Source organism: Zeugodacus cucurbitae, chromosome 3 (genome assembly GCF_028554725.1).
Source record: "Zeugodacus cucurbitae isolate PBARC_wt_2022May chromosome 3, idZeuCucr1.2, whole genome shotgun sequence".
NCBI classification, from domain to species: Eukaryota; Metazoa; Arthropoda; class Insecta; order Diptera; family Tephritidae; genus Zeugodacus; species Zeugodacus cucurbitae.
Genome location: NC_071668.1, coordinates 37,642,746 through 37,669,333, shown reverse-complemented (window position 1 = coordinate 37,669,333; position 26,588 = coordinate 37,642,746). Strand labels below are relative to the sequence as shown.

General features: G+C 37.3%; 3 protein-coding genes across 16 annotated transcripts in view; 2 read left to right on the top strand and 1 right to left on the bottom strand.

Moving 5' to 3' along the window:
* Nucleotides 1–26,588, bottom strand: part of LOC105220378 (probable nuclear hormone receptor HR38) — a 319,583-nt gene that overhangs the window by 277,318 nt on the left and 15,677 nt on the right. The window lies entirely within an intron of this gene.
* Nucleotides 15,945–18,341, top strand: LOC128920483 (uncharacterized). Of its 2 annotated transcripts, XM_054227798.1 has the most exons (6): nt 15,945–16,846; nt 16,914–16,985; nt 17,053–17,085; nt 17,238–17,407; nt 17,467–17,620; nt 17,755–18,341. In XM_054227798.1, exons 1-6 carry the CDS (start codon nt 16,810–16,812, stop codon nt 17,898–17,900), a joined length of 612 nt encoding a protein of 203 aa, XP_054083773.1. In that variant the 5' UTR covers nt 15,945–16,809; the 3' UTR covers nt 17,901–18,341. The 2 variants fall into 2 exon arrangements, with proteins under 2 accessions (XP_054083773.1, XP_054083772.1); XM_054227797.1 differs by having other exon boundaries at nt 15,945–16,985.
* LOC114804961 (uncharacterized) lies at nt 18,924–24,226 on the top strand. Of its 2 annotated transcripts, XM_054227786.1 has the most exons (3): nt 18,924–19,239; nt 19,300–19,398; nt 19,456–24,226. In XM_054227786.1, exon 3 carries the CDS (start codon nt 19,963–19,965, stop codon nt 21,241–21,243), a length of 1,281 nt encoding a protein of 426 aa, XP_054083761.1. In that variant the 5' UTR covers nt 18,924–19,239; nt 19,300–19,398; nt 19,456–19,962; the 3' UTR covers nt 21,244–24,226. The 2 variants fall into 2 exon arrangements, with proteins under 2 accessions (XP_054083761.1, XP_054083762.1); XM_054227787.1 differs by having other exon boundaries at nt 19,300–24,226.

Sequence of the window (26,588 nt, the reverse complement as noted above, 5' to 3'; positions counted from 1 at the left end):
CGATTGGGGAATCGGGTTCGCCATCTCCTGGTGTTGTACTTTCACTGCCATTCAGCAGGCTGGAGAAGTGTTCCCTCCACAAACTCAGTATACTCTGGTCATCAATAACTAGATCACCTCTGGGGGTCCTACAGGAGTGTGCTCCGGTCTTGAAACCTTCAGTTAGTCGCCGGATATTTTCGTAAAATTTTCGAGCATTACCCCTGTCGGCCAGCTTGTCAGGCTCTTCATACTCACGCATTTCGGCCTCTTTCTTTTTTTGTCTGCAAATGCGTCTCGCTTCCCTCTTCAGCTCTCGGTTTCTTTCCCCTCCCGCTCGTGTTGCGGTCGATCGCAACATTGCGAGGTAGGCAGTCTGTTTTCTCTCCACTGACGATAATCCTCATCATACCAGCTTTTTTTTGGCTTTTCCGAAAACCAATGGTTTCGGTTACAGCTGTACGTAAGGAGTTTGATATGCCGTCCCACAGCTCCCTTATACCGAGATGCTGATGAGTGCTCTCAGAGAGCAGGAGTGCAAGTCGAGTAGAAAATCGTTCGGCTGTCGGTTGTGATTGCAGCTTCTCGATGTCGAACCTTCCTTGTGTTTGTTGACGTGTGCGCTTTTCTACACAGAGGCGGGTGCGTATCTTAGCTGCTACAAGATAGTGGTCCGAGTCGATGTTGGGACCACGAAGCGTACGCACATCAAAAACAATGGAGACATGTCGTCCATCTATCACAACATGATCGATCTGGTTGCGCGTGTTTCGATCCGGGGACAGCCAAGTAGCTTGATGGATTTTCTTATGCTGGAATCTAGTACTAAAGACGACCATATTTCGGGCCCCGGCGAAGTCGATCAGCCTCAGACCGTTTGGTGATGTTTCGTCATGGAGGCTGAATTTTCCGACTGTTGTGCCAAAGACACCTTCTTTACCCACCCTAGCGTTGAAATCGCCAAGCACGATTTTGACATCGTGACGGGGGCAGCGCTCATAGGTACGTTCTAGGCGCACATAGAAGGTATCTTTGATCACTTCGTCCTTCTCTTCCGTCGGGGCGTGGGGGCAAATCAGCAATATGTTGAAGAACCTCGCTTTGATGCGGATTGTGGCTAGACTTTCATCCACCGGAGTGAATGCCAGGACTCGACGACGGAGTCTCTCTCCCACCACGAATCCCACATCGAATTTGCGCTCCTTTATATGGCCGCTGTAGTAGATGTCACAAGGACCCACCTTCTTCCATCCTTGTCCCGTCCATCGCATTTCTTGGATTGCGGTGATGTCAGCCTTTACTCTTACGAGGACATCAACCAGCTGGGCAGAGGCACCTTCCCAATTAAGGGTCCGGACATTCCAGGTGCATGCCCTTATTTCATAGTCCTTTAAACGTTTGCAGTGGTCGTCATCAATTGTGTTTTTATGTGGTGGGTCCCAAACCCTACGCACAACCGCATAGGCGGGTTTCGCCTTCTCACTTTAGCTCGCCTCCAAACGGATGTCTGTTGGCTACCCAGAGGATACTTGGTCTATGACCGGAAGTCGTGAGCTGCTTGAGCCACATGTAAAAGAATCATTCCTGGCCAGTCCCAAGTGAATGACAGTCAGAAACTTTCCTCACTTACGTGAACTTCTACATATGACTCCATCCTCCAGCTTAGAACAGCTAATAAATGAAAAAAGACGTGCTAGACGAGAATGGCAGAAAAATCGCTCCTCTTCCGCTCAGCTTCAATTGAAATCTGCTGTACGCAAATTAAAAAAAAGCACTTAAACGCGAGGAAGAACTTAACAATGAAATATATATAAAGAAGCTGTGTCCAAACTCAAGCAAGCAAAATTCACTTTGGAAAGCCATGAAGCCACCAGTCGATTCCAACATGCCTATACGAGACTTGGGTGGAAATTGGGCTCGAAGTGACAAGGAAAAGGCTACTTGTTTTGCAAATCACCTAGAAAAGGTATTTCATCCAAAGTGCCCAGCAAATGAGTCGCCCGAGTCCTTTAAGTCTTCACCTTCTAAAATTATTGTCATAGTTAAAGAACTTAATTCACTTTAAGTCGGCAGGACATGATAATATCACCCCAAAATTGCTAATTGAGTTACCAAATATTGCTGTAGAGGTGCTCTCTTTGCTCTTCACTGCAATTCTAAGTTTCGGATACTATCCAATTTCGTGGAAAAAATCGCAGATTATCATAGACACAGCCGTCTTCATACAGACCAATCAGTCTTCTACCCTGCCTTTCGAAAATATTTGAAAAGGTGCTACTATTAAAGATGTCTCCTTTCCTCCAGGAAAATAATGTAATACCAACGCACCAATTCGGATTTCGTGCAAAACATAGCACGATAGAGTAAGTAAATAGAATAACTAACGAAATAAGAAAAGTATTCGAACACAGAGAGTACTGTTCAGCTATATTTCTAGACGTAGCTCAGGCATTTGATAAGGTGTGGCATGAAGGGCTTTTATATAAGATTAAAAACATTCTACCTTTAGAATTGTATAAAATATTGGAGTCTTATTTAAAAAATATACAATTTATGGTTAAAGTGGGAGACTTCATATCTGATGAACGACAAATATGGGCTGGTGTACCAGAAGGCAGTGGTTTAGGCCCAACTCTGTAATCATATATACTGCTGATCTTCCAACAGCTAATAATGTTTTTCGCGGATGACACAGCTTTAGTGAGCCGTAACAAATGCCACATAATAGCATCAAGAATATTATCGGAGCACTTAAGATCTGTCGAAGAATGGCTAGCCAACTGGCGTATAAATGTAAATGAACAAAAATGTAAGCACGTTACATTTTCGTTAAGACCAAAAATGTGCCCGGCAGTAAAAATGAACAATATTCTAGTGCCTCAAGCGAATGAAGTTACCTATCTTGGTATTCACCTAGATAGAAGGCTTACGTGGAGAAAACATATATCTAGTAAAATAACGTGCATGAAGATAAGAGCTGCAAATTTAAATTGGCTTTTAAATAAAAACTCTAAACTTAGCCTAGACAACAAAGTGCTTTTATACAATGCGGTCATAAAGTCGATTTGGATGTATGGCATTCAACTGTGGGGTACGACCTGTGCAACTAATATTGATATAATACAAAGGTTCCAATCGAAAATGTTTAGATCAATAACGTGCTCACTAGTGATGAGCGATATTGCTATTTTTGAATCACTGTGATTTCAGTGATTGCTATTTTTAAATCACTGTGACTTTATAATGCTATTGTGATCACAACAAAAAAAAACGAATTTATGAGAATTTATACTCCACATTTTTTTTTCATTTTTTACATTTACATTTTGATTAATTTTAACAATATCCAAAATTTACCTGCTTTTGTAATCACTATTAACTAATTAATAAATTTTGGGTACATTTAACTGCTTTTGTAATCACCGTATCCAAAATTATCAAAATCACAACTAAAATATCTACTGTGATCACTGAACAGTGATTGCTACTTTCGAACTGATATTGTTACTAAACAGTGATTGCTACTTTCGAACTGATATTGTTACTAAACAGTGATTGCTCCTTTCGAACTGATATTGGTACTGAACAGTGATTGCTACTTTCGAACTGATATTGGTACTGAACTGTGATTGCTACTTTCGAACTGATATGGTTACCAAACAGTGATTGATACTTTCGAACTGGTATTGCTACTGAACAGTGATTGATACTTTCGAACTGCTATTGTTACAGTGCTCGAATTAGAATCTCTGAACGATATTCCTACAATGATCGAATTAGAATTACTGAACTGTTATTGCTACAGTAATCGAATTAGAATTACTGAACTCTTATATGTAATGTGATTGAACAAAAGCACTGAACTTCTCTATAGCTACTATGATCGATCTCAAATTACTGAACTAAAATTGCGATTGTAAATCACTGATATTTACAAAAATTGATCACAGTTGTTATATGTGATTTTTCAATCACAGTGAAAAAATCACCGGTAGTGAAATATTGCTCATCACTAGTGCTCACCGTGGTACATTCGCAATGAAAATATCCATAAAGATCTTGGTATCCCTATGGTGAGAAAACAGTAGAGGACAACAGATTGAATTATATATTTAAACTCCGTGATCACCCAAACCCATTGAGCTTGTTTAGTTTTTTAAATAGATTTAAGATTTTGTAACTTACTGTTAGGCTTAAAGTAAAAGCAGATTCAATAAATAAAGAAATATTGAAAAAAAAAAACAAACACAAGGAAGGTTCGACGTCGAAAAACTGCAAACGCAACAGACAGCCACGAAACACTTCTGCTCTCTGAGAGCACTCATCAGCATCTCGGTATAAGGGAACTGTGGGACGGCATCTCAAACTCACTGCGTACTGCTGCAACCGAAACCATTGGCTTTCGGAAGAGTCAAAAAAACAGCTGGTACGATGAGGAATGCCGTCTCGCAGCGGATAGAAAACAGACTGCCTACCTCGCATCTGCAGATAAAAAAAGAAAGAGGCCGAAATGCGTGAGTACGAAGAGCTTGAGAAGCTGGCAGACAGAGGTAATGCTCGCAAATTTTACGAAAAAATGAAGCGACTTAACGAAGGTTTCAAGACCGGAGCATCCTCATGTAGAGACCAAGATAGCCTGACGATTGGAATCTCAGTGTGCTCTGCCCAATCCATAAAAAGGGAGATCCCACAATCTGCGACAATTACCGTGGGATCAGCCTCCTAAATATCGCATACAAGGTTCTATCGAGCGTATTGTGTAAAAGACTAAAGCCCACCGTCAACAAACTGATTGGACCTTATCAGTGTGGCTTTAGACCTGGAAAATCAACAACAGACCAGATATTCACCATGCGCCAAATTTTGGAGAAGACCCGTGAAAATAGGATCGACACACACCATCTCTTTGTCGACTTTAAAGCTGCTTTCGACAGCACGAAAAGGAGCTGCCTTTATGCCGCGATGTCTGAATTTGGTATCCCCGCGAAACTAATACGGCTGTGTAAGTTGACGTTGAGCAACACCAAAAGCACCGTCATGTTTGGGAAGGACCTCTCCGAGCCGTTCGATACCAAACGAGGTTTCAGATAAGGTGACTCACTATCGTGCGACTTCTTCAATCTATTGCTGGAAAAAATAATACGGGCTACTGAGCTAAATAGAGAAGGTACAATCTTGTATAAGAGTGTACAGCTGCTGGCGTACGTCGATGATATTGATATCATCGGAATCAACAACCGCGCCGTTTGTTCTACTATTTTCAGACTGGATAAGGAGGCGAAGCGAATGGGTCTGGAAGTGAATGAGGACAAGACGAAATATCTCCTGCCATCAAGCAAACAGTCGTCGCACTCGCGTCTTGGCTCCCACGTCACTGTTCACAGTCATAACTTCGAAGTCGTAGATAATTTCGTATACCTGGGCACTAGTATCAACAACACCAACAATGTCAGTCTCGAAATCCAGCACAGAATCACTCTTGCCAACAGGTGCTACTTTGGACTGAGTAGGCAATTGAACAGTAAAGTCCTCTCTCGACGAACCAAAATCAAACTCTACAAGTCACTTATCATTCCCGTCCTGCTTTATGGTGCAGAAGCTTGGACGATGTCAACATCAGATGAGACGACACTAGGAGTTTTCGAGAGGAAAATTTTGCGCAAGATTTATGGTCCTCAGAACATTGGCAACGGCGAATACCGCAGACGATGGAACGATGAGCTGTACGAGTTATACGACGACATTGACATAGTTCAGCGAATAAAAAGGCAGCGGCTACGCTGGCTAGGTCATGTTGTCCGAATTGCCGAAAACACTCCATTCCTGAAAGTGTTCGATCCAGTACCCGCCGGAGGAAGCCGAGGAAGGGGAAGGCCTCCACTCCGTTAGAGGGACCAGGTGGAGAGCGACCGTGTTACACTTGGAATCTCCAACTGGCGCCAAACTGCGAAGGAAAGAGAAGAGTGGCGCGCTCTCATCGATTCGGCTATAACCGGCTAAACGGTTGAACGCCAATAACATACGCAAACTAGAGGTTGGAAAGACGAGACCATTCACGAAGATCTGATTATGTTTAAGATCAGGCACGGGCAGGGATGGGCACCACCGCAATCAAACGACCATCACAAAATGAGATGGTGTTAGTGCGCTTACCGTGAGACCAAACGAATCAGCGATACAAAATATCCAGTCTGCTTGAGCGAGCAGGCAGGGATAAAGGGATGTCCAAATTATTCCAGTGTGAGAGCGCCTCAAAATTTTATTTTTTTTATAACATTTTGCTTTGTTACTGGATCAGACAAAATACTAATTTTTGGACATTAAAATTAAAAAACCCATTATTTAATATGGTTACAAATTATTATATACTGAATGTTTAATATAAAAATAGCTTATTTCAATTTCATTTAGCGATGTAATGGTATTTTAAAATAGCGGGTTTTCGAACTTTCAGTAATAAATAAGGTCAATTATTAAGTGTCAACTGAGAATTAATCAATTTCTTTTATAATCTTCCATGAAAAATAGTTTCTCGATGCTGCAATTCACGAAAATATTCATAAACCACTTTTAAATTTCGCATTTTCATTTATATTTATTGTTTTAATTTCTTATTAGTGATCTTGCACGGCGGTTAAAAAGCATTATTTTTTTGGCAACATTTATGGCCTTTCCAGTTTCCGAATTGCGAAACGTCAAACCCTTCTCCATCCAGTCAACTGTCAAAGTCGAGGAAGTTTTAACGTTTAATATTGGGCTCTCACTTCCAGTAGGATGAGAGTTGTACATCTCTTTATCCCTGGAGCAGGTCTATGCCGCACGATTGCTCCAAACGAATATGTATCATATTTTATATTTAGTATAAATGTAGGACTGTGTAAACGGACAATACGACTCAAATAGAAATACAACACTGTGTAAGGAACAGATGTGACAGTAGCGAACAGACTGGAATGACAACGAAATAGTAGGGACGAAGACTAATTAAGGACAGACAAACAGATAGACCACCGGCAACCACGGACCACAGCAGATCACAGCGGACGTGATTTAATATTAATCTTTTACCTTTTATCCCGCCATTGCAATTACTACACTAATTAAATAAAGTTGTAATTGTTAATTATTTTATATAAAATGCGGTGCTTTTACTCAACAATTTAATCGGCCATCCCATAAGTGGTAAGTGGTGACAGAAGTGTGATTTCGGGATTAAAGTCGTTTTTTTTTAGAATAATTTGCGTTTTAAAGTGAAAATTTTCGATAAATTTCAAACGCGTTAATTTCTACAAGTGGTCCGTAGTGTGCGAAAAAAATTGCGGTACTCAAACCGCATAACGAAGGAGTGGTACAACGACACTTGGCTGTCGATAGTATTAGTAGCAGCAGTAACAGGAGTAGCAGCATTAGCGTCAGTAGCAGCGGTAGCGGTAGCATCAGCATCAGCAGTAGCAGCAGCATGAGCGTCAGTAACAGCAGCATTAGCAGTAGCAGTAGTAGTGGTAGCAACAGCAGCAGTAGTAACGGAGGGCATATACAGCGTGTGCGGTAAAGTACAGTACATCGTTGGAGGTGGCGTTACATTTCATTGGAGAAACAGCTAAGTTTTTTGATATACGATTGTAAATTTTTCGAACAACGTAAAATAAGTTATTGAACATTTTTGTGAAAATTTATGGCGAATATCGCTACAAACTTTTATAAACGAGAATATTACAATAAAATCCGAATAACTTACAATTGTATGTAAAAGTTAAATACGGATATTGTTATAAAATTCGAGTTATAGAAAATATTTTACTTCAAAAACTGTATGCGAAAGATTTAAACGAATATTGTAATACAATTCGTTTAACATACAAGTTAATAAAATTGTCCAGGGAAATTGTAAACGCGGATATTGCGATCGAATTGAATAACATAAAAGTTATCAGAATTGTATGCGAAAAAAGTGAATATTGTAACGCAGGATAAAAGGAATTTTTATTATTAAAATTAAGATTTTTAGAATATTATCCATTTTTTGTACAACATTGTAAATTATGAACCTTCTTCTTCTTCTTCTTGACTGGCGTAGGCACCGCTTACGCGGTTATAGCCGAGTTATGAACCGCAAAGAAATTTTTAAGTTGACTGTTGACGGTCTGAAGGAAAGGTTAGGCGATTTAGGGCTGTTGACTATTGGACGGAAAGCGACACTACAAGACATACTGATGGAGCATTTCGGCCTGACTGTAAGTGACGGTTCCGAAAGCCAACGGAGTGTGCGTGAGGTTAAAGTAGAATATCACATCTTTACTCTCCGAGATGTTGAGGACTCAATGACTTCGTTTAAAGGAACAGGTCGTCCAAGCTTCGAACAATGGCTTGAGGATTTTGAGGCAAACGTATCAGCATTGCGTTGGATCGAACTGCAGAAATTCATCTACGCAAAACAACTGCTGAGGGGTGCGGGAAAGATTTTTATAAGAAGCCAAAGCGGAATAAGCAGTTCACTAAAACTAGCGCTGCGTCAGGAATTTGCTACAGCATTATCATCGATTGAAGTACACCGTACTTTACGTAGTCGTCGGAAGCGACATGGGGAAGATCTTCGAGAATATTTATACATTTTAATGGAGTTGGGAAAACCGATAGGGCTAGATGACTCAAACCTAATAGAATATTTCATCGAAGGCATACCGGACTCAAGGTCGAACAAAAGCAACCTATACCAGGCGAAAACTATACAAGATTTGAAGGAGCAGATCAAGGTAGATTCGGTAGAGCCAGTCTCAACCCGGAGAAGGCATCGTCGTCAAACAAGGATTTCCCGAAAGCAGTTCCATTTAGCAGGAAATGTTTTGTCTGCGGGGATTCATCACGTTGTCCACGCAATAAGACATCGTGTTACAATTGCGGTAAAGAGGGTCATCGTGCAGCTGACTGTAAGGCAGGAAGGAAAACAATAATATGACGGATGAAGGAGAAATGGTAAAATCGGAGAAGCGGAGTGGATTGATTTTTAAGAATGTAAGTTTAAACGGAAAATCTGCGTCTTCATTAATCGACACAGGTAGCAACTTATGCATTATACGTTATGATTAGTGAACAGCGACAGTTGATGGGTATCAGTACCAGCAAACTTACAACAATAGGTAGATTTATTACATCCATCGAGATAGACAACATAAAGTTGGAAATTAAATTAGTACGTGAAATTTGTGCTCGCGATTGGTAACGACGTTCTGAGACAAGTCGATTTATTCGTTACGGAAGATGGCGCCGAGTTCTGGCAGAAGAAGGTGCAGGAAAAGCCACGGAGCAAGGAGGGGGTGAATACTGGAGCAGTAAGAAAAGATCGCAGGGTGGGTCAGCGAAGCCTATGAGATTTGATGTGAAATCAAAAGTGGGCACAAGGGTGCATGAAGATGAGGAGCAGTTTATGGAAGCTGTTAGGAAGTATCGTAAGCGAATCCGTGATAGAAGGGCTTTGGAAGTAGCAAACAATGAGAGCGAGGGCGCTGTTGTGGCTAAGGAACCAAGAGAGTTCAGGATTTCAGAAGCGAGCTCGAAGTTGGTTCATAAGACTGCGAAGATGGGCACTGACGCTAGGACAAATCCAGCATAGGAAAAGTACCATTGGTACAAACTCGAGGTACTAGCGATTATAGAAGCACTTAAGAAGTGGATAGTATATTTGTTGGGGATAAGTTTTAAGATAGTAACAGATTGTAATGCATTCGCAATAACTATGTGGAAACGAGATGCGTTATAGAAGATTGCCTAATCCACCGGCTGAAGCAAACACAGGAAGAGAACGATTGGGTACGAGCTGTGTTGAAAGTTCTGGAGAAGAGCGACTACGAAGACTTTTATATCAAACATTGTGTACTGTATAAGGATTCAACAAGAGAACTCCTGGTAGCTCCATCAGTTATGGAAAACGAAATCATTATAGTATCCATCAAGCGAACGCAGTATGGAGCAGGATTGAGACTTAAAGCAAAGTTCTTCGGGCCATATAGAATTGTAAAGAAGATGGCACATGAAAGATATTAAGTCGAGAAGATCGGTGATCATGAATGACCAAGACGCACAATAACAATTGCTGAATTTATGAAAAAGTGGAACCCATCATTCGGGGCCAAATGAACAGCCAGTATAGCCGAATGTAGAACTGTGTAAACGGACAATACAACTCAAATAGAAATACAACACTGTGTAGGGAACAGATGTGACAGTAGTGAACGGACTGGAATAACAAAGAAACAGTAGGAACGAAGACTAATTAAGGACAGACAAACAGACAGACCACCGGCAACCACGGACCACAGCAGATCACAGCGGACGTGATCGCTTATTAGTCTTTTACCTTTTATCCGGTCATTGCAATTATTTCTTTCTCAACATTTCTCAACAATTTAATCGGCCATTCCACATAAATTACAGTTAATTTGGGCAATGTAATAATTTAAAATTAGCATTTTATGATATTTTACAATGAAATAATTGTTTTTATTTCAAATATAAAATATATACATAGCTCCGCCCACATCAACCTGCTCAGTCAACTGCTAATTGCAGACTGATTTTATCGTCGTTTATTTATCGTATTGTCCCATCGTAGGTTCTAGTTTTCGCTTGCGCGTGTTAAGATGAAACTACATAGCTCTCTTATGCGAATGCTGAAGGGAAAAAATACGCTTCCCAGCTAGTCATGGGTACTGAAACTCCAACACATTTAAAGAAATTTTAATATCACCACTACATACACACATATGCAACAAAGGGCAAAATGTGCATAAACATTTACCTCAACTCTTCTCTTGTACAGCACCCTGAATGATAGAAAGAAATAAAGTTCTCGTGTATTTGAACAAGTTTTGTTTTTAATTATATCCATCGTTGATTGTGAAGTATTATTTTGCGTGTTTTATTTAAATCAGTGATCTGCAGCCTAAGTAAAGTTTAAATTATTGAAGAATGCATTTTTATATAACTAAAACGTAAAATAAAAGTTGTCTAAAGCCAAAATATGGAATTGAAGAGGGTGATACAGTAATACCTCATCGCACTGTCAATTCGAAGCACGCAATAGAAGCTACGCCGACAATGGTCAACATCAAGGACGAAACCATTGATTACGTAAATAAATGTTGAATATAATAATATTATCTTGCCTTAAATTCTAGTTAATTTTCCATACAGATATTTCAAACCTAATACGGCGCGTTAAAGTTACGCAACCTAATTGGTATCACATATGGTAGCAGTGTAGAACTTTCGAAGCGATGAAATATGTGCTGCAAGCAAATTCAGAACTATGGATGCAAACGTTGCTACATCGAACACAAATCATTTACACACGAGATATTAGGTTTAATGTCACTTTTTTTACGTGCAATTAAACCTTTTGGTCAACACATGCATGTGAAGAATTGGAACCTCATGGTTTAGGTGCTTTTGTAACCGTTTATCATCGCATCTGGGTTTTGCCAATGAGCTAGAGGGCAAAGCAGTTGCAGTATTTTTGGACTTATCGGCACCTCAGTTGGCCGTGCCATTAGCAGCTAAAACACAGAAATTAAAGGGTAAATTTAAGTTAATTTTGTGATCATAAAAATTTAAAAACTTCTTGTATGTTCAATTAGGAGAGCTTTTTTGATTCATTTTCACCTTGTATTGAGGAATCATAACGTTTTAAGACTACAACGTTGCCCGTGCTAGATTTAGAATTTCTGAAACATAAGGTAATTATTACCAACTTTTATGTTGTAAAAATTCAAATTTTACTTTATATTTTATAGAAACCCTCCTCCCAGAAATTGGATGAATCTAGTACTAGGGAAATTAATGAAAGAACTGGTCTTACAAAAACTCCTAAAGAAACCAAAAGAGTCCTCACATAATGTGCGCAGCTTACACTCCCAGGCCGCACGGGGTATTTGACATTTGCCACTCTTCCTTCAGCCTTAGTCCGATAGCAAAAATTGTTCAACTATTCAATACGTTATACATATGTATATAATGTAGTACGATAATCTATACTAATATTATAAAGCTGAAGAGTTTGTTTGTTTGTTTGAACGCGCTAATCTCCGAAACTACTGGTTAGAATTGAATAATTATTTTTGTGTTGGATAGTCCATTTATCGAGGAAGGCTATAGGCTATATAGCATCATCATCAATATGTAAAAAAGTATATTACTTTGTTTCTAATAGTTTCACAGTAATTAATCCTTTTTTGTCGGTGAGAATAAATGACTTTAACAGCATAAATTATTTCAAAGGATTATTGAACCAATATTGTGTTGATATGACGGCAAAAATGATTTCAGAGAGGCTTGACTTCATCAAAAGAAATGAAAAAAAATTGAGAGCAGAAGAATACATTCATTTAAGAGATGCTTCAAATTTTTGTCCAGCACGTTATATTGCCGTCGTCATTTACAGGATCCCCAGATTCGTGAATGAAAAAAGTCAAGATGCCATGACATATGTCAAGAAATTTGGGAGACCTGATCTCTTCATTACATTTACATGTAACTCAGAATGGACGGAAATAAAAATTGAGTTATTACCTAATCAACATTCTTACGACATACATGATTTGGTTTCTAGAGTATTTCATTTGAAACTCAAGAAAATGATAGACCTACTAACGAAGAAGAATATTTTTGGACCATCGAAAGCCTTTGTTTGCAGCGTAGAATGGCAAAAAAGAGGGTTTCACATTTTATTGTGGCTGGCTAAAAAAGTACAACTAGATTCTATAGATGCAATAATAACGGCTGAAATACCTGACAAACAACAAGATCCAATTCTTCATAATATTATCATTAAAAATATGATACATGGTCCTTGCGGATTTCATAATCCTGCGTCACCATGTATGAAAGAAAACGTGTGTTCTAAGAAGTACCCTAAACATTTTATTTCGGAAACACAAACCGGGGATGACGTTTACCCAACCTACAGGCGCAGGTCTCCAGATAATCGTGGAAACACAGCAGTTATTCGTGTCAAAGGTACAGAAATGAGCGTGGATAATCGTCGGGTAGTTCCCTACAATCCAGTGCTATCACGAATTTTCAATGCACACATTAACGTAGAGTTTTGTCAATCGGTCAAAGCTATTAAGTACATATGTGAGTATATTCATAAAGGATCTAATCAAGCCGCATTAGAAAGATACCTAAATGGTCGCTATATAAGTTCCTCGGAAGCATTCTGGAGAATTTTCCAATTTTCTATTCATGATACTTTTCCGGCAGTAGTTCATTTAGCAGTTCATTTGGAAAATGGACAAAGGATTTATTTTTATAATAACGAAACACAGCGTTCTTTGATCTTTGCAGAAGCGACGATTTTGCAAAAACCCTTTTATATCACGAAGTTCCTCAGTATTACGTGTGGCAAAGAAATTCATTTTCTAGAAGAAAACGTGGGCAAGATGTTGAAGGATATCCCGGTGTAAAAAAAGACACAACTTTAGGCCGTGTTTAAAACATTCATCCTTCTTTCATTTGCGACAAATCCCTAACTGATTTTGGGCTTCCTGCATCAAAAAGAAATTATTCGCTTTTGAACCCGTTAGAAGTAACATTGCGAAAACCATATGATATAAATGAATTAAATGAGTATATTATTCAAAATGAACCAAGATTGGTTAATGATCAGGTTCTGCAAATTATTCGTTTCAATGAAGGAATAATTTTTTTTTTATGCTCCCGGTGGGACCGGCAAGACCTTCATTACTAATCTTATATTAGCAAAAGTCAGGTCTCAGGGACAGCTAGCCTTAGCAGTAGCATCGTCAGGTATCGCTGCAACTTTATTAGCAGGTGGACGCACAGCTCATTCCACTTTTAAACTGCCCCTAACAGTTTCTTTAGAGAAAGATAGCGTGTGCTCTATACGTAAAAATGACCCTTTGGGAAAAGTTTTACAAGATGTCAGTTTAATAATCTGGGACGAATGCACCATGATCCATAGAGCTCATGTAGAAGCTCTAGACAGAAATTATATAAGCTGTGATAAAAGTGGGATTACTGTTATGTTTGCTGGGGACTTTCGACAAACTCATTTTCAAAATAAAATTGGAATTGACCGCGATTTAGGAGTAAGAGTAGTTAACATTGAGGATTTAATATTAAAAGTTTACCCTGACATCAGCGAAATAAAAAATAAAGATCACCAATGGATGTAATTGTTTTTATTTCAAATATCAAATATATACATAGCTCCGCTCACATCAACCTGCTCAGTCAACTGCTGATTGCAGACTGATTTTATCGTCGTTTATTTATCGTATTGTCCCATCGTAGGTTCTCGGTTTCGCTTGCGCGTGTTAAGATGAAACTACCTAGCTCTCTTATACGAAAGCTGAAGGGAAAAAATACGCTTCCCACCCTGCAGTACGGCTGGTATGAATTTGTTAATTACACTAGTGAATTCATATATTATAAGTAACTAGTTAATTCACGACACCGCCGTAATGCAGAGAAGCAGTAGTACAGGAGAGAGATTGTGAGAGAAGAGAGCATGATCTACAGCACACAATTTTTTCAATATTTACTCTCAGTAGAATATCAGCGAAAAATAAGGGTGGAATGCAAATTTGAGAAAACCTAGACGTTACAGTAAGCACAGTTTGATAAAAACGCTTGTGTTATTATCGCATTTACATACATGTCGAGCATGAAAAGCATGATTCACTGTAAAAAAAAAACTTCTAAATTTCGCGACAAATGTTTACCGTTACATATGGAGACAGCGTTTTATTTGTAATTTTCAAGTTGTACTTTTTCGGCATTATAGTTTCATGCAACATCGCGTCGTGTTTGGATTAAATTATTTGAATAATATTATTTGAAACCGTGAATAAAGGTGAAAAAATGTATAGTAAAAGACATTTGAAGCGCCTTCAATACGCGGAAAGGAAAAAATATTTAAAAATATTGAAAATCGCGGAAAATACGGACGAAACTGTGAAAATTAAAGAAAATAAAAAATGTGAAAAGGATGAGCAAGTGGTAGAAATAGAAGAAAGTGTTTTAAACAGTGAGATAGATTTAGAGGCAATTCCAGAAAAAGATAGCTTAAATACTAAATTAACAAGATGGTTCCATAAACATAGACCCACTCGAGATTGCGCAGTTGACCTAATGAAAATTTTAAGAGATGAAAATTTAAATGTAAATGCGTTTTATAAATTTGATTCTGTGGAGAAGCCTATTATAACCAAAGTTGCAGGGGGTTCATATATCCATTTCGGTTTGAGCAAACATATAAAAAAGATATTTGATGTGTATGATGTTCCGACTTCATTGAACATTGACCTTAATATCGATGGACTCCCTTTATTTAAGAGTTCTAAAGCCCAACTTTGGCCAATTTTGGTCCGTATAAATAACTTAGAAAATGTGCCTGTTTTTCCAGTAGGAGTATTTTTAGGGAACAGTAAACCGAATAACCTTGAAAATTTTTTAGGTACGTTTTGCAGTGAGTTGGGGCACTTGCTGCTTTATGGCTTACAAGTATTGGAGAAAACCGTTCAAATCGAACTTCGTGCTATAGTTTGTGATGCTCCAGCGAGAGCATTCATTAGCGGCATTCCTGGTCATACATCTAGACATGGTTGCTCAAAATGTACACAAGTTGCAAAAAAAATCAATGGAGTTTTAACTTTCAGTACCAACTCAGGTGTTTTGATCACTGATAACGATTTTAAAAGTAGAAAATTTTTAAACCATCACTCCAAGTTATACTTAAATAATAAATCGGTCTTTGAAAAAGTTAATGTGTCTATGGTGTCGCAAGTTCCATTAGATTGTATGCATCTAATAGAATTAGGTGTAATGCGTAAATTTTTAATAAGATTAGTTACTAACAAAGTTTTAACGAAAATTCCAAAATTTAAAATTCTTTTAATATCAGAGAAATTAATATCAATGCGTCGAAATATCCCAAAAGAGTTTGCACGTAAGCCACGTTCTCTTGACGAATTGCCAAATTGGAAGTCAACGGAATTCCGGCAATTTCTTCTGTATATTGGTATTATTGCTTTTAAAAATGAAATTTCTGATGACCAGTATTATGAATTTCTTCTCTTGCATTGCGCATATAGACTTTTGTGTTGCCCAAGGCTTCGTGAGGCAAACATGCAAATTTCGCAAAATATGTTAACTCTTTTTGTACAAAATTTTCCTTTAATATTCGGTGAAAACAGTGTTTCATATAATGTTCATAGTTTACTGCATGTAAAAGAAACTGTAGAACTAGTGGGTGATCCAATTGCAGGTTCGTGCTATGCTTTTGAGAATTATTTACAAAGCCTTAAACGTGTTGTACGAAAACCCACTCAAATTCTTCAACAAATTTTTAGGAAAGTTGTAGAAGATACAATTAAAATTCCAATTAGTTCAGAGCAGCCAAAATTATTAGGAGGTATATGCATTTTTAAAGATTTTATATTGAGTTCAAAAAGTCCAGACAATTTTTGTTATATTAAAGACAATATTCCAATTGTTATTCAATCACTTAGTGATGATCAAATAATTGGAAGAAAGCTAAAAAATATTCGGAGTTTTTTTTACGAACCTTTAGAATCAGAATCGATAGGAATATATATAGTTGACTTAGAAGCAAGTGATGTAGAAGAGGCTTTCACTTTTCTAGAAGTTCAATGTAAGGCTGTTGGAATACCGTATGAGAATGATTTAGTTTTAGTACCAATGCTCCATTTTTAATTTTCTTTATTTTTCGCGATATTTTTATTAACTAATTATATACATATATTGAATATTATATATGAATATTATTAAAATAAAGTTGAAATCATTAAAATGAAATCAATAAAACGTATGAGCTTTAATGCTGAAGGTATGTATATGTATAACTAAATATAATTATTTCAATATTTTAAGACTGAACTTTTACAATATTTCAGCTAAAGACAGAAAGGAATGCAATTGTCAGATGTTCCAAAAACGCATGGAAGAAATGTTTGATGATATGAAAGGTATAAACAAATAAACCCATAAGCATATAATTATAATAACTATAATTATTCTTTATTATTTTTTTAGAAACTATGCTACAGGATAACAAGCTTTTAAGAGGTAAGAAAAATTTGATAGGGACAAGTATTAAATTCACGCATATATGTACATACATATGTACATATGTATGTACGTGTAAACAAATTTGAATCATCTGTACTTTATATACATAACTACATATATGTTTGTTTACATTTATTTACATATTTTAGATCAACTCCGAATTTGCATGGAAGCAGTAGTCGATATGAAAGTGGTTGTAAATAAGTGGAATCGCCACATTGCTGAGGAAACTGTTTTAACAGCAAAATTTCCATTGTCAAGTGTGGAGGAGGTAGAATGTCTAAATGCAGAAATAAATAACGACAATCGTGAATGTTATGTAAGTTTTTGTCAATCTTTGCATCTTAATTCCTTTATAATAATTACTTTTCTTTTTAGGTAAAGACTATGAAATCCCTTTTTAGACCAGCAGGGGTGGTTAAAAATCTTAAAGAGATATTGACGGACGCTGTTGTCCAAGAATATAATATTGATGGAATTCATGGAAAAAAATCTTTAAGAAGTCTGGAGAATTTTTACTCCACCCTAATAGGTATGTAAATACTGTTTACTTCTTTCAAGATATTATAACTGTTTTACGGTATGTTTGTGATAGCACTCAATTACATATTGATTTATGTATGAAAATACATCTTTACTAAATTATTTTAATATATATCTTTCCAGAATCAATTCCAGTTAGCGATGACTTCGAGCCGGCCGAAAAACAATTGCGCAAAGCAATTCAGCTACAAAAAAATAGAATAAACAAAGCAAAAAGTGTACATAAAAATAAAAATAAATCCGAACATGATATGAATATTGACATATAAAAATTGTATCCTGTATTATTAAATGAGGAATGAACTAAGTATGTAATGAGATAACTAGTGAAATATATAAGGTGGTATGTAATGAGATAACTAGTGAAATATATAAGGTGGTAGGTAGTGAGGTAACTTGTGAAATATAGAAGGTGGTAGGTAGTGAGGTAACTAGTGCAATATAGAAAGTTATAAGTGGTGAAGTAGCTAGTGAAATATAGAAGATGGTATGTAGTGAGGTAGCCAGTGAAATATAGTTAGTGATATATGATGAAGTATCTAGTGAAGTATAGGTGGTGAATCACTAGTGAATAGTGTAAACTGGTTACCGCCAATGACATCGCCGTGTTAAATTCATGAGTGAATTGCATTGCCGGTATTATGGTGGGTAACCAGTGGTGGTTACCAGTAAGTAGTGAACTCACTAGTCTTTCACTAATGAGCCGAACTGAAGGGCAGCTAGTCATGGGTACTGAAACTCCAACACATTTAAAGAAATTTTAATATCACCACTACATACACACATATGCAACAAAGGGCAAAATGTGCATAAACATTTACCTGAACTCTTCTCTCGTATAGCACCCTGAATGATAGAAAGAAACCAAGTTCTCGTGTATTTGAACAAGTTTTGTTTTTAGTTATATCCATCGTTGATTGTGAAATATTATTTTGCGTGTTTTATTTAAATCAGTGATCTGCAGCCTAATTAAAGTTTAAATTATTGAAGAATGCATTTTTATATAACTAAAACGTAAAATAAAAGTTTTCTAAAGCCAAAATATGGAATTGAAGAGGGTGATACAGTAATACCTCATCGCACTGTCAATTCGAAGCACGCAATAGAAGCTACGCCGACAATGGTCAACATCAAGGACGAAACCATTGATTACGTAAATAAATGTTGAATATAATAATATTATCTTGCCTTAAATTCTAATTAATTTTCCATACAGATATTTCAAACCTAATACGGCGCGTTAAAGTTACGCAACCTAACCTAAATAATTGGTATCACTTATGGTAGCAGTGTAGAACTTTCGAAGCGATGAAATATGTGCTGCAAGCAAATTCAGAACTATGGATGCAAACGTTGCTACATCGAACACAAATCATTTACACACGAGATATTAGGTTTAATGTCACTTTTTTTACGTGCAATTAAACCTTTTGGTCAACACATGCATGTGAAGAATTGGAACCTCATGGTTTAGGTGCTTTTGTAACCGTTTATCATCGCATCTGGGTTTTGCCAATGAGCTAGAGGGCAAAGCAGTTGCAGTATTTTTGGACTTATCGGCACCTCAGTTGGCCGTGCCATTAGCAGCTAAAACACAGAAATTAAAGGGTAAATTTAAGTTAATTTTGTGATCATAAAAATTTAAAAACTTCTTGTATGTTCAATTAGGAGAGCTTTTTTGATTCATTTTCACCTTGTATTGAGGAATCATAACGTTTTAAGACTACAACGTTGCCCGTGCTAGATTTAGAATTTCTGAAACATAAGGTAATTATTACAAACTTTTATGTTGTAAAAATTCAAATTTTACTTTATATTTTATAGAAACCCTCCTCCCAGAAATTTGATAAATCTAGTACTAGGGAAATTAATGAAAGAACTGATCTTACAAAAACTCCTAAAGAAACCAAAAGAGTCCTCACATAATGTGCGCAGCTTACACTTCCAGGCCGCACGGGGTATTTGACATTTGCCACTCTTCCAGCCTTAGTCCGATAGCAAAAATTGTTCAACTATTCAATACGTTATACATATGTATATAATGTAGTACGATAATCTATACTAATATCATAAAGCTGAATAGTTTGTTTGTTTGTTTGAACGCGCTAATCTCCGAAACTACTGGTTAGAATTGAATAATTATTTTTGTGTTGGATAGTCCATTTATCAAGGAAGGCTATAGGCTATATAGCATCATCATCAATGTGTAAAAAAGTATATTACTTTGTTTCTAATAGTTTCACAGTAATTAATCCTTTTTTGTCGGTGAGAATAAATGACTTTAACAGCATAAATTAGTTCAAAGGATTATTCAACCAATATTGTGTTGATATGACGGCAAAAATGATTTCAGAGAGGCTTGACTTCATCAAAAGAAATGAAAAAAAATTGAGAGCAGAAGAATACATTCATTTAAGAGATGCTTCTAATTTTTGTCCAGCACGTTATATTGCCGTCATCATTTACAGGATCCCCAGATTCATGAATGAAAAAAGTCAAGATGCCATGACATATGTCAAGAAATTTGGGAGACCTGATCTCTTCATTACATTTACATATAACTCAGAATGGACGGAAATAAAAATTGAGTTATTACCTAATCAACATTCTTACGACAGACATGATTTGGTTTCTAGAGTATTTCATTTGAAACTCAAGAAAATGATAGACCTACTAACGAAGAAGAATATTTTTGGACCATCGAAAGCCTTTGTTTGCAGCGTAGAATGGCAAAAAAGAGGTTTTCACATTTTATTGTGGCTGGCTAAAAAAGTACAACTAGATTCTATAGATGCAATAATAACGGCTGAAATACCTGACAAACAACAAGATCCAATTCTTCATAATATTATCATAAAAAATATGATACATGGTCCTTGCGGATTTCATAATCCTGCGTCACCATGTATGAAAGAAAACGTTTGTTCTAAGAAGTACCCTAAACATTTTATTTCGGAAACACAAACCGGGGATGACGTTTACCCAACCTACAGGCGCAGGTCTCCAGATAATCGTGGAAACACAGCAGTAATTCGTGTCAAAGGTACAGAAATGAGCGTGGATAATCGTCGGGTAGTTCCCTACAATCCAGTGCTATCACGAATTTTCAATGCACACATTAACGTAGAGTTTTGTCAATCGGTCAAAGCTATTAAGTACATCTGTAAGTATATTCATAAAGGATCTAATAAAGCCACATTTTCGTTACATATGAATAACGATGAAGTAGAAAGATACCTAAATGGTCGCTATATAAGTTCCTCGGAAGCATTCTGGCGAATTTTCCAATTTTCTATTCATGCACCTTTTCCGGCAGTAGTTCATTTAGCAGTTCATTTGGAAAATGGACAAAGAGTTTATTTTTATAATAACGAAAATATCCAAGATCGTGTTAACAATCCTTCATCAACGACACTTACAGTGTTCTTTGATCTTTGCAGAAGCGACGATTTTGCAAAAACCCTTTTATATCACGAAGTTCCTCAGTATTACGTGTGGCAAAGAAATTCATTCATCTCTTCCATCGTCATCGATTGGGGAATCGGGTTCGCCATCTCCTGGTGTTGTACTCTCACTGCCATTCAGCAGGTCGGAGAAGTGTTCCCTCCATAATCCCAGTATGCCCTGGATATCGGTTACCAGATTACCACCTTGGTCTCTACATGAGGATGCTCCGGTCTTGAAACCTTCGTTAAGTCGCTTCATTTTTTCATAAAATTTTCGAGCATTCCCTCTGTCTGCCAGCTTCTCAAGCTCTTCGTACTCACGCATTTCGGCCTCTTTCTTTTTTGTCTGCAGATGCGTCTCGCTTCCCTCTTCAGCTCTCGGTATCTATCCCATCCCGCACGTGTTGTGGTCGTTTGCAACGTTGCGAGGTAGGCAGTCTGTTTTCTCTCCGCTGCGAGACGGCACTCCTCATCGTACCAGCTTGTTTTTTGTCGTTGCCGAAAACCAATTGTTTCGGCTGCAGCGGTACGCAGTGAGATTGAGATGCCGTTCCACAGTTCCCTTATACCGAGATGCTAATGAGTGCTCTCAGAGAGCAGGAGTGCAAGTCGAGTATAGTATTTCGTGGCTGTCTGTTGCGATTGCAGCTTTTCGACGTCGAACCTTCCTTGTGTTTGTTGATGGGCATTCTTTGCTGCACAGAGGCGGGTGCGTATCTTCGCTGCGACCAGATGATGATCCGAGTCTATATTTGGTCCTCGGAGCGCAAATCAGCGATATGTTGAAGAACCTCGCTTTGATGCGGATTGTGGCAAGACGTTCATCCACCGGGGTGAATGCCAGGACTCGGCGACGGAGTCTCTCTCCCACCACAAATCCAACACCAAATTTGCGCTCCTTTATATGGCCGCTGTAGTAGATGTCACAAGGATCCACCTTCTTCCGTCCTTGTCCCGTCCATCGCACTTCTTGGATGGCGGTGATGTCAGCCTTGAGTCGTATGAGGACATCAACCAGCTGGGCAGAGGCACCTTCCCAATTAAGGGTCCGGACATTCCAGGTGCATGCCCTTATATCATTATCCTTAAAACGTTTGCAGGGGTCGTCATCAAAAGGGGGGTATCTCATCTGAGGCTTTCGTAAATTTTTCATTGGTATTTCGTTTTTATGTGGTGGGTCCCAAGCCCTACGCACAACCGCATAAGCGGGCTTCGCCTTCTCACTTTAGCTCGCCTTCAAATGGATGTCTGTTGGCTACCCAGAGGATACTTGGTCTAAAACCGGAAGTCGTGAGCTGCTTGAACCATGTGGAGAAGAATCGTTTCTTGCCACTCCCAAGTGAATGACAATCAAAAACTTTCCTCACTTGCGTGAACTTCTACACATGATCCCATCCTCCGAATTCATTATACTTAAATAAAATAAGTTTTTATAACGATTTGTTCGAAAACAAGTGCGTATTTTTTTTCTTTTTAAAGAAAGTCGAGGAGAGTTAATGTACAGACGCGGACGAAGATAAAGACGAAGCCCAAAATCACTATTCCAAGCGGACAAAGTCGCGAGCACAGCTAGTACATGTATTAAGTAAATATAATAATAAACACCTAAATGGCATGATATTTTCAATGAATATGTAATATAATTAATAATTTTGTTATTAAATTCTTAATACGGGTTTTGGTAGAACTAACCGAAAATAGCGGGTATAGTTTCAGGGCTTTTGTAGGTCGCAGTGCTGCAAGTGTACTTGGAGTTTTCCTTCGCAGTTTTGGGTCTTTCATCAGTGATTGTACCAAGATCATTCCCCGAATTGTGCAAGAGATATATATAAATGGGTACATGGTGGATGTAATGTGCAAGAAAGGGATGAACGATCACACGTACACAAGAGTTTCGGATACTCTTGTCAGTTCGCATAGAAAAAGAACTGCCACTAATATGTGAAATGTAAAGTTATTCAAAATTCTAACGAAAATCAACAATCGAAATCGATAGCTTGCCAGAATGTTCGAGTGGAGATGTATTGCCAACAATCGACTATATAAGGGCTGCCGGACTGTCAAGACACAGTTCTGTTAAGAGAGTAGCCGAGTGGAGACAATTCTAAAGAGAGCTAATTGTAAACAAGTTATAAGTTAGAGTTGTATAGTAGAGTATGGAGTACTAAAGTGAATAAGAAATAAAGATTAGTGTATAGCCATTAAAGTGTGACTTTTATTTGACAATCCAGTGATCGAACACAGGTAAAGTTTCGGCGTAAACGACAGATTTTGGAAATCCCTTACAATTGTTGCAACAACGAGGCTTAGCACCGAATGGGTTGAAATAAGAAGAGACTCCATCTTCGCCAGGGTAATGGTCATGAGCATGTTTTAGTCTACAATGTCTCAGATGTCGTCGCAGATATTGTCGCAATTGGAGGCGCGCGTTGGTCAAAACTCATGGCAGATCTGTCATCGCCAATGTCAGATCAAGGTTCTTCACAGTTAAAAGAGCAGAAGTAAAGTCCGTCGAAGGAGGTGACCTCATATATCGTTCAGGTGCCAACAAAGCTTGAAACAGAATTTTTCAACACATCCGAAGCGAATGAGGAACTTTTAAGTCAATGGATGAGACTTAAAATAAAGCAGATATGTCAATACAGCTGGAAAAAGCATGAAGAAATTTTGATAACACAGACCGAAGCGAATGAGGCGCGTATGACAAAGCTTTTGGAAGCGAAAACTGGAATCGACAATCGAAATCGATATCTTGCCAGATTTATCCAGACATCGATATTCGTAGTTGCCAGAATGGTCGAGTGGCGATGTATTGCCAACAATCCAAACTTGCCAAGAGGGTTGTCGAATGTGGACAATTCTAAAGAGAGCAAAGGGTAAACAAGTTATAAGTTGGAGTTGTAAAGTAGAGTATTGAGTAATAAAGTGTTAAGTTATAATGAATAAGAAATAAAGATTAGTGTGCAGCCATTAAAGTTTGACTTTTATTTGACAATCCAGTCATCGAACTCAGACAGATATTGGAAATCCGTTACAATAGCTTTGATATATCACCTATAATAACAATCGATTATCTAAAACAAATAAATCGATCTATTTTTATGTTTTATGTGCAAGTTTTATATTTTAATAAAATAAAACATTTTTTATTAAACCCTTTAAAAAAAAAATTGTTGTGAAAAATTGTTTTCTGAATTATCTTAACTTTTTTCTATTTTTGATTTTTATAAATCATATTAAAGATTAGAATTTTAACATATTCAATTTTAACCGAAAACCTGCAGGCAACACTGGACTAGTGTCATAATTAGAATGAAAAGAGAAACAGTGAGAGAGAGAGATCAGTTCAAATGTCAACGCAACTTAGAGTTCTAAAGTCAACAGACTTTGAAGTCAAGTCAAGCATTCTATGTGACACATCTTTTATAAGATTTGCGACTACCGAAGAAATTAGATCGGCCATTTTAGAAATAACTTCTGGGTATTTTACATTTAAGACATTATTTTTAAATATATTACAGATATACAGTTGAACTTCCATAACTCGAACCGTTTTAACTCGAAGTTGTCCATAATTCGAACCATTGAATTGGCAATAGAAGTCAAAATTCATACAAATTACCTTCTGTAACTCGGAAGTCTCTCTAACTCGAAGTTTTTTTGCGGATTATGGTGATTCGAGTTAGAGAAGTGCTACCGTATATATTATATATTAATTAGATGTCATTTATAAAAAAGAATACTAAACAAGTAAGGAAGGGCTAAGTTCGGGTGTAACCGAACATTTTATACTCTCGCAATTTATTTGTCTAACTTTATTAATATTATATAATACACAATTAGACCCACATATTCGTCATATATATTGTATGAAGTTCATTGAAAGTTGGAAACTCTAATATTAGGTTAGAAGCACCGAGGTCCTCATGTTCGATATATGGGGCCTTGAAAACCTATGGTCCGGTATGATTTGGGCAATTTTCACAACATATTATTGGGAGGTAAGGAAACTATTACAAACCAAATTTCATTGAAATCGGTCGAGTAAGAGTGGGCGACGCCACACCCATTTTCCATTTTGTAAAAAAATCTGAGTGCAGCTTCCATCTGCCTTTTCTTATGTGAAATTTAGTGTTTCTGACGTTTTTCGTTAGTGAGTTAACCCACTTTTAGTAATTTTCAACCTAACCTTTGTATGGGAGGTGGGCGTGGTTATTATCCGATTTCAACTATTTTCATAGTGTGTGGTGGGGTACGTAAGATAATCGACTGCAGAAAGTTTGGTTTATATAGCTTCATTGGTTTGCGAGATATATACAAATAACAGATTTGGGGGCGGGGCCACGCCCACTTCCCCAAAAAAATTACATCCAAATATGCCCCTTCCTAGTGCGATCCTTTATTCCAAATTTTACTGTTATAACTTTATTTATGGCTTAGTTATGACACTTTATGTGTTTTTGTTTTTCGCCATTTTGTGGGCGTGGCAGTGGACCGATTTTGCTCATTTTCGAAAGCAACCCTCTCATGGTCCCAAGGAACATGTGTTCCAAGTTTCATTAATATATCTCAATTTTTACTGAAGTTATCGCTTGCACGGACGGACAGACGGACGGACAGACATCCGGATTTCAACTCCACTCGTCATCCTGATCATTTATATATATATAACCCCATATCTAACTCTTTTATTTCTTGGTGACACAAACAACCGTTATGTGAACAAAACTATAATACTCTGTGCAACAGGTTGCGAGAGTATAAATATCACAATGAACGTGATTCCTAAAATCGTCATCTATAAAATAATCCAATATAATAAGGCATATTTATAATTAAAATTATATGTTTTGTTACAAATAGTTCGCCATTTTGCCAACTTTTTTGTTGGTTGGAAAAGTGAAAAAACTCTTTATATACGACTTTTTTGTACTATTGTTGTTAAATTCCGCCATTGCGGACGTCTTTTTCAAGTTAGATATGTATATTTAATTCATTTTTATTGAAAAACATACCCTTAAGTGAGTACTTGAATTAACGAAAAATTCGATGTAACGAACAGGCCTGACAATTAATGTGTTCGTTATTTTGGAAAGTACTGTATTTTAATATAAACAATCACCCCTATTACGAGTGAAGACTGGCAGTAGAATAGACTAGAATAGTCGATTGAGTCGATTCTCTTTTGATTTGGTATTGCGTAACTTGATCGACAAACATTTTCTCAATTGTGAATTGTTATGAAAATTATAAACAGCTGTGTGGTAGTTTGTTTACATTCGCACTCAATATGAATTATTTTAAATTGCATTGCGTATTTGAAAATAAATTTAAATTTAAGATGGAAAATGAGAGATGCATCAGATTCTTTGGAACTGGATAACCAAATGTAAGCAGTTTTGTTATGATATTTAAGCAATTAATTAGAATTATACATATCTTTAAAGGTTTTTAAAAAGCTTTCCTGTGTCGAATGTACACTACTAGAAAGTAAACTGCATGCAGGTGTAA

Bases quoted from the DNA above. Each gene is read 5' to 3' on its own strand.
- LOC128920483 (XM_054227797.1), top strand. From the start codon at position 16,838: ATGCTGAAGGTATGTATATGTATAACTAAATATAATTATTTCAATATT. The intron at 16,986-17,052 runs GTATAAACAAAT...TTATTTTTTTAG, and splicing joins AATGTTTGATGATATGAAAG to AAACTATGCTACAGGATAAC. The intron at 17,621-17,754 runs GTATGTAAATAC...ATATCTTTCCAG, and splicing joins TTTTTACTCCACCCTAATAG to AATCAATTCCAGTTAGCGAT.
- LOC114804961 (XM_054227786.1), top strand. From the start codon at position 19,963: ATGACGGCAAAAATGATTTCAGAGAGGCTTGACTTCATCAAAAGAAAT.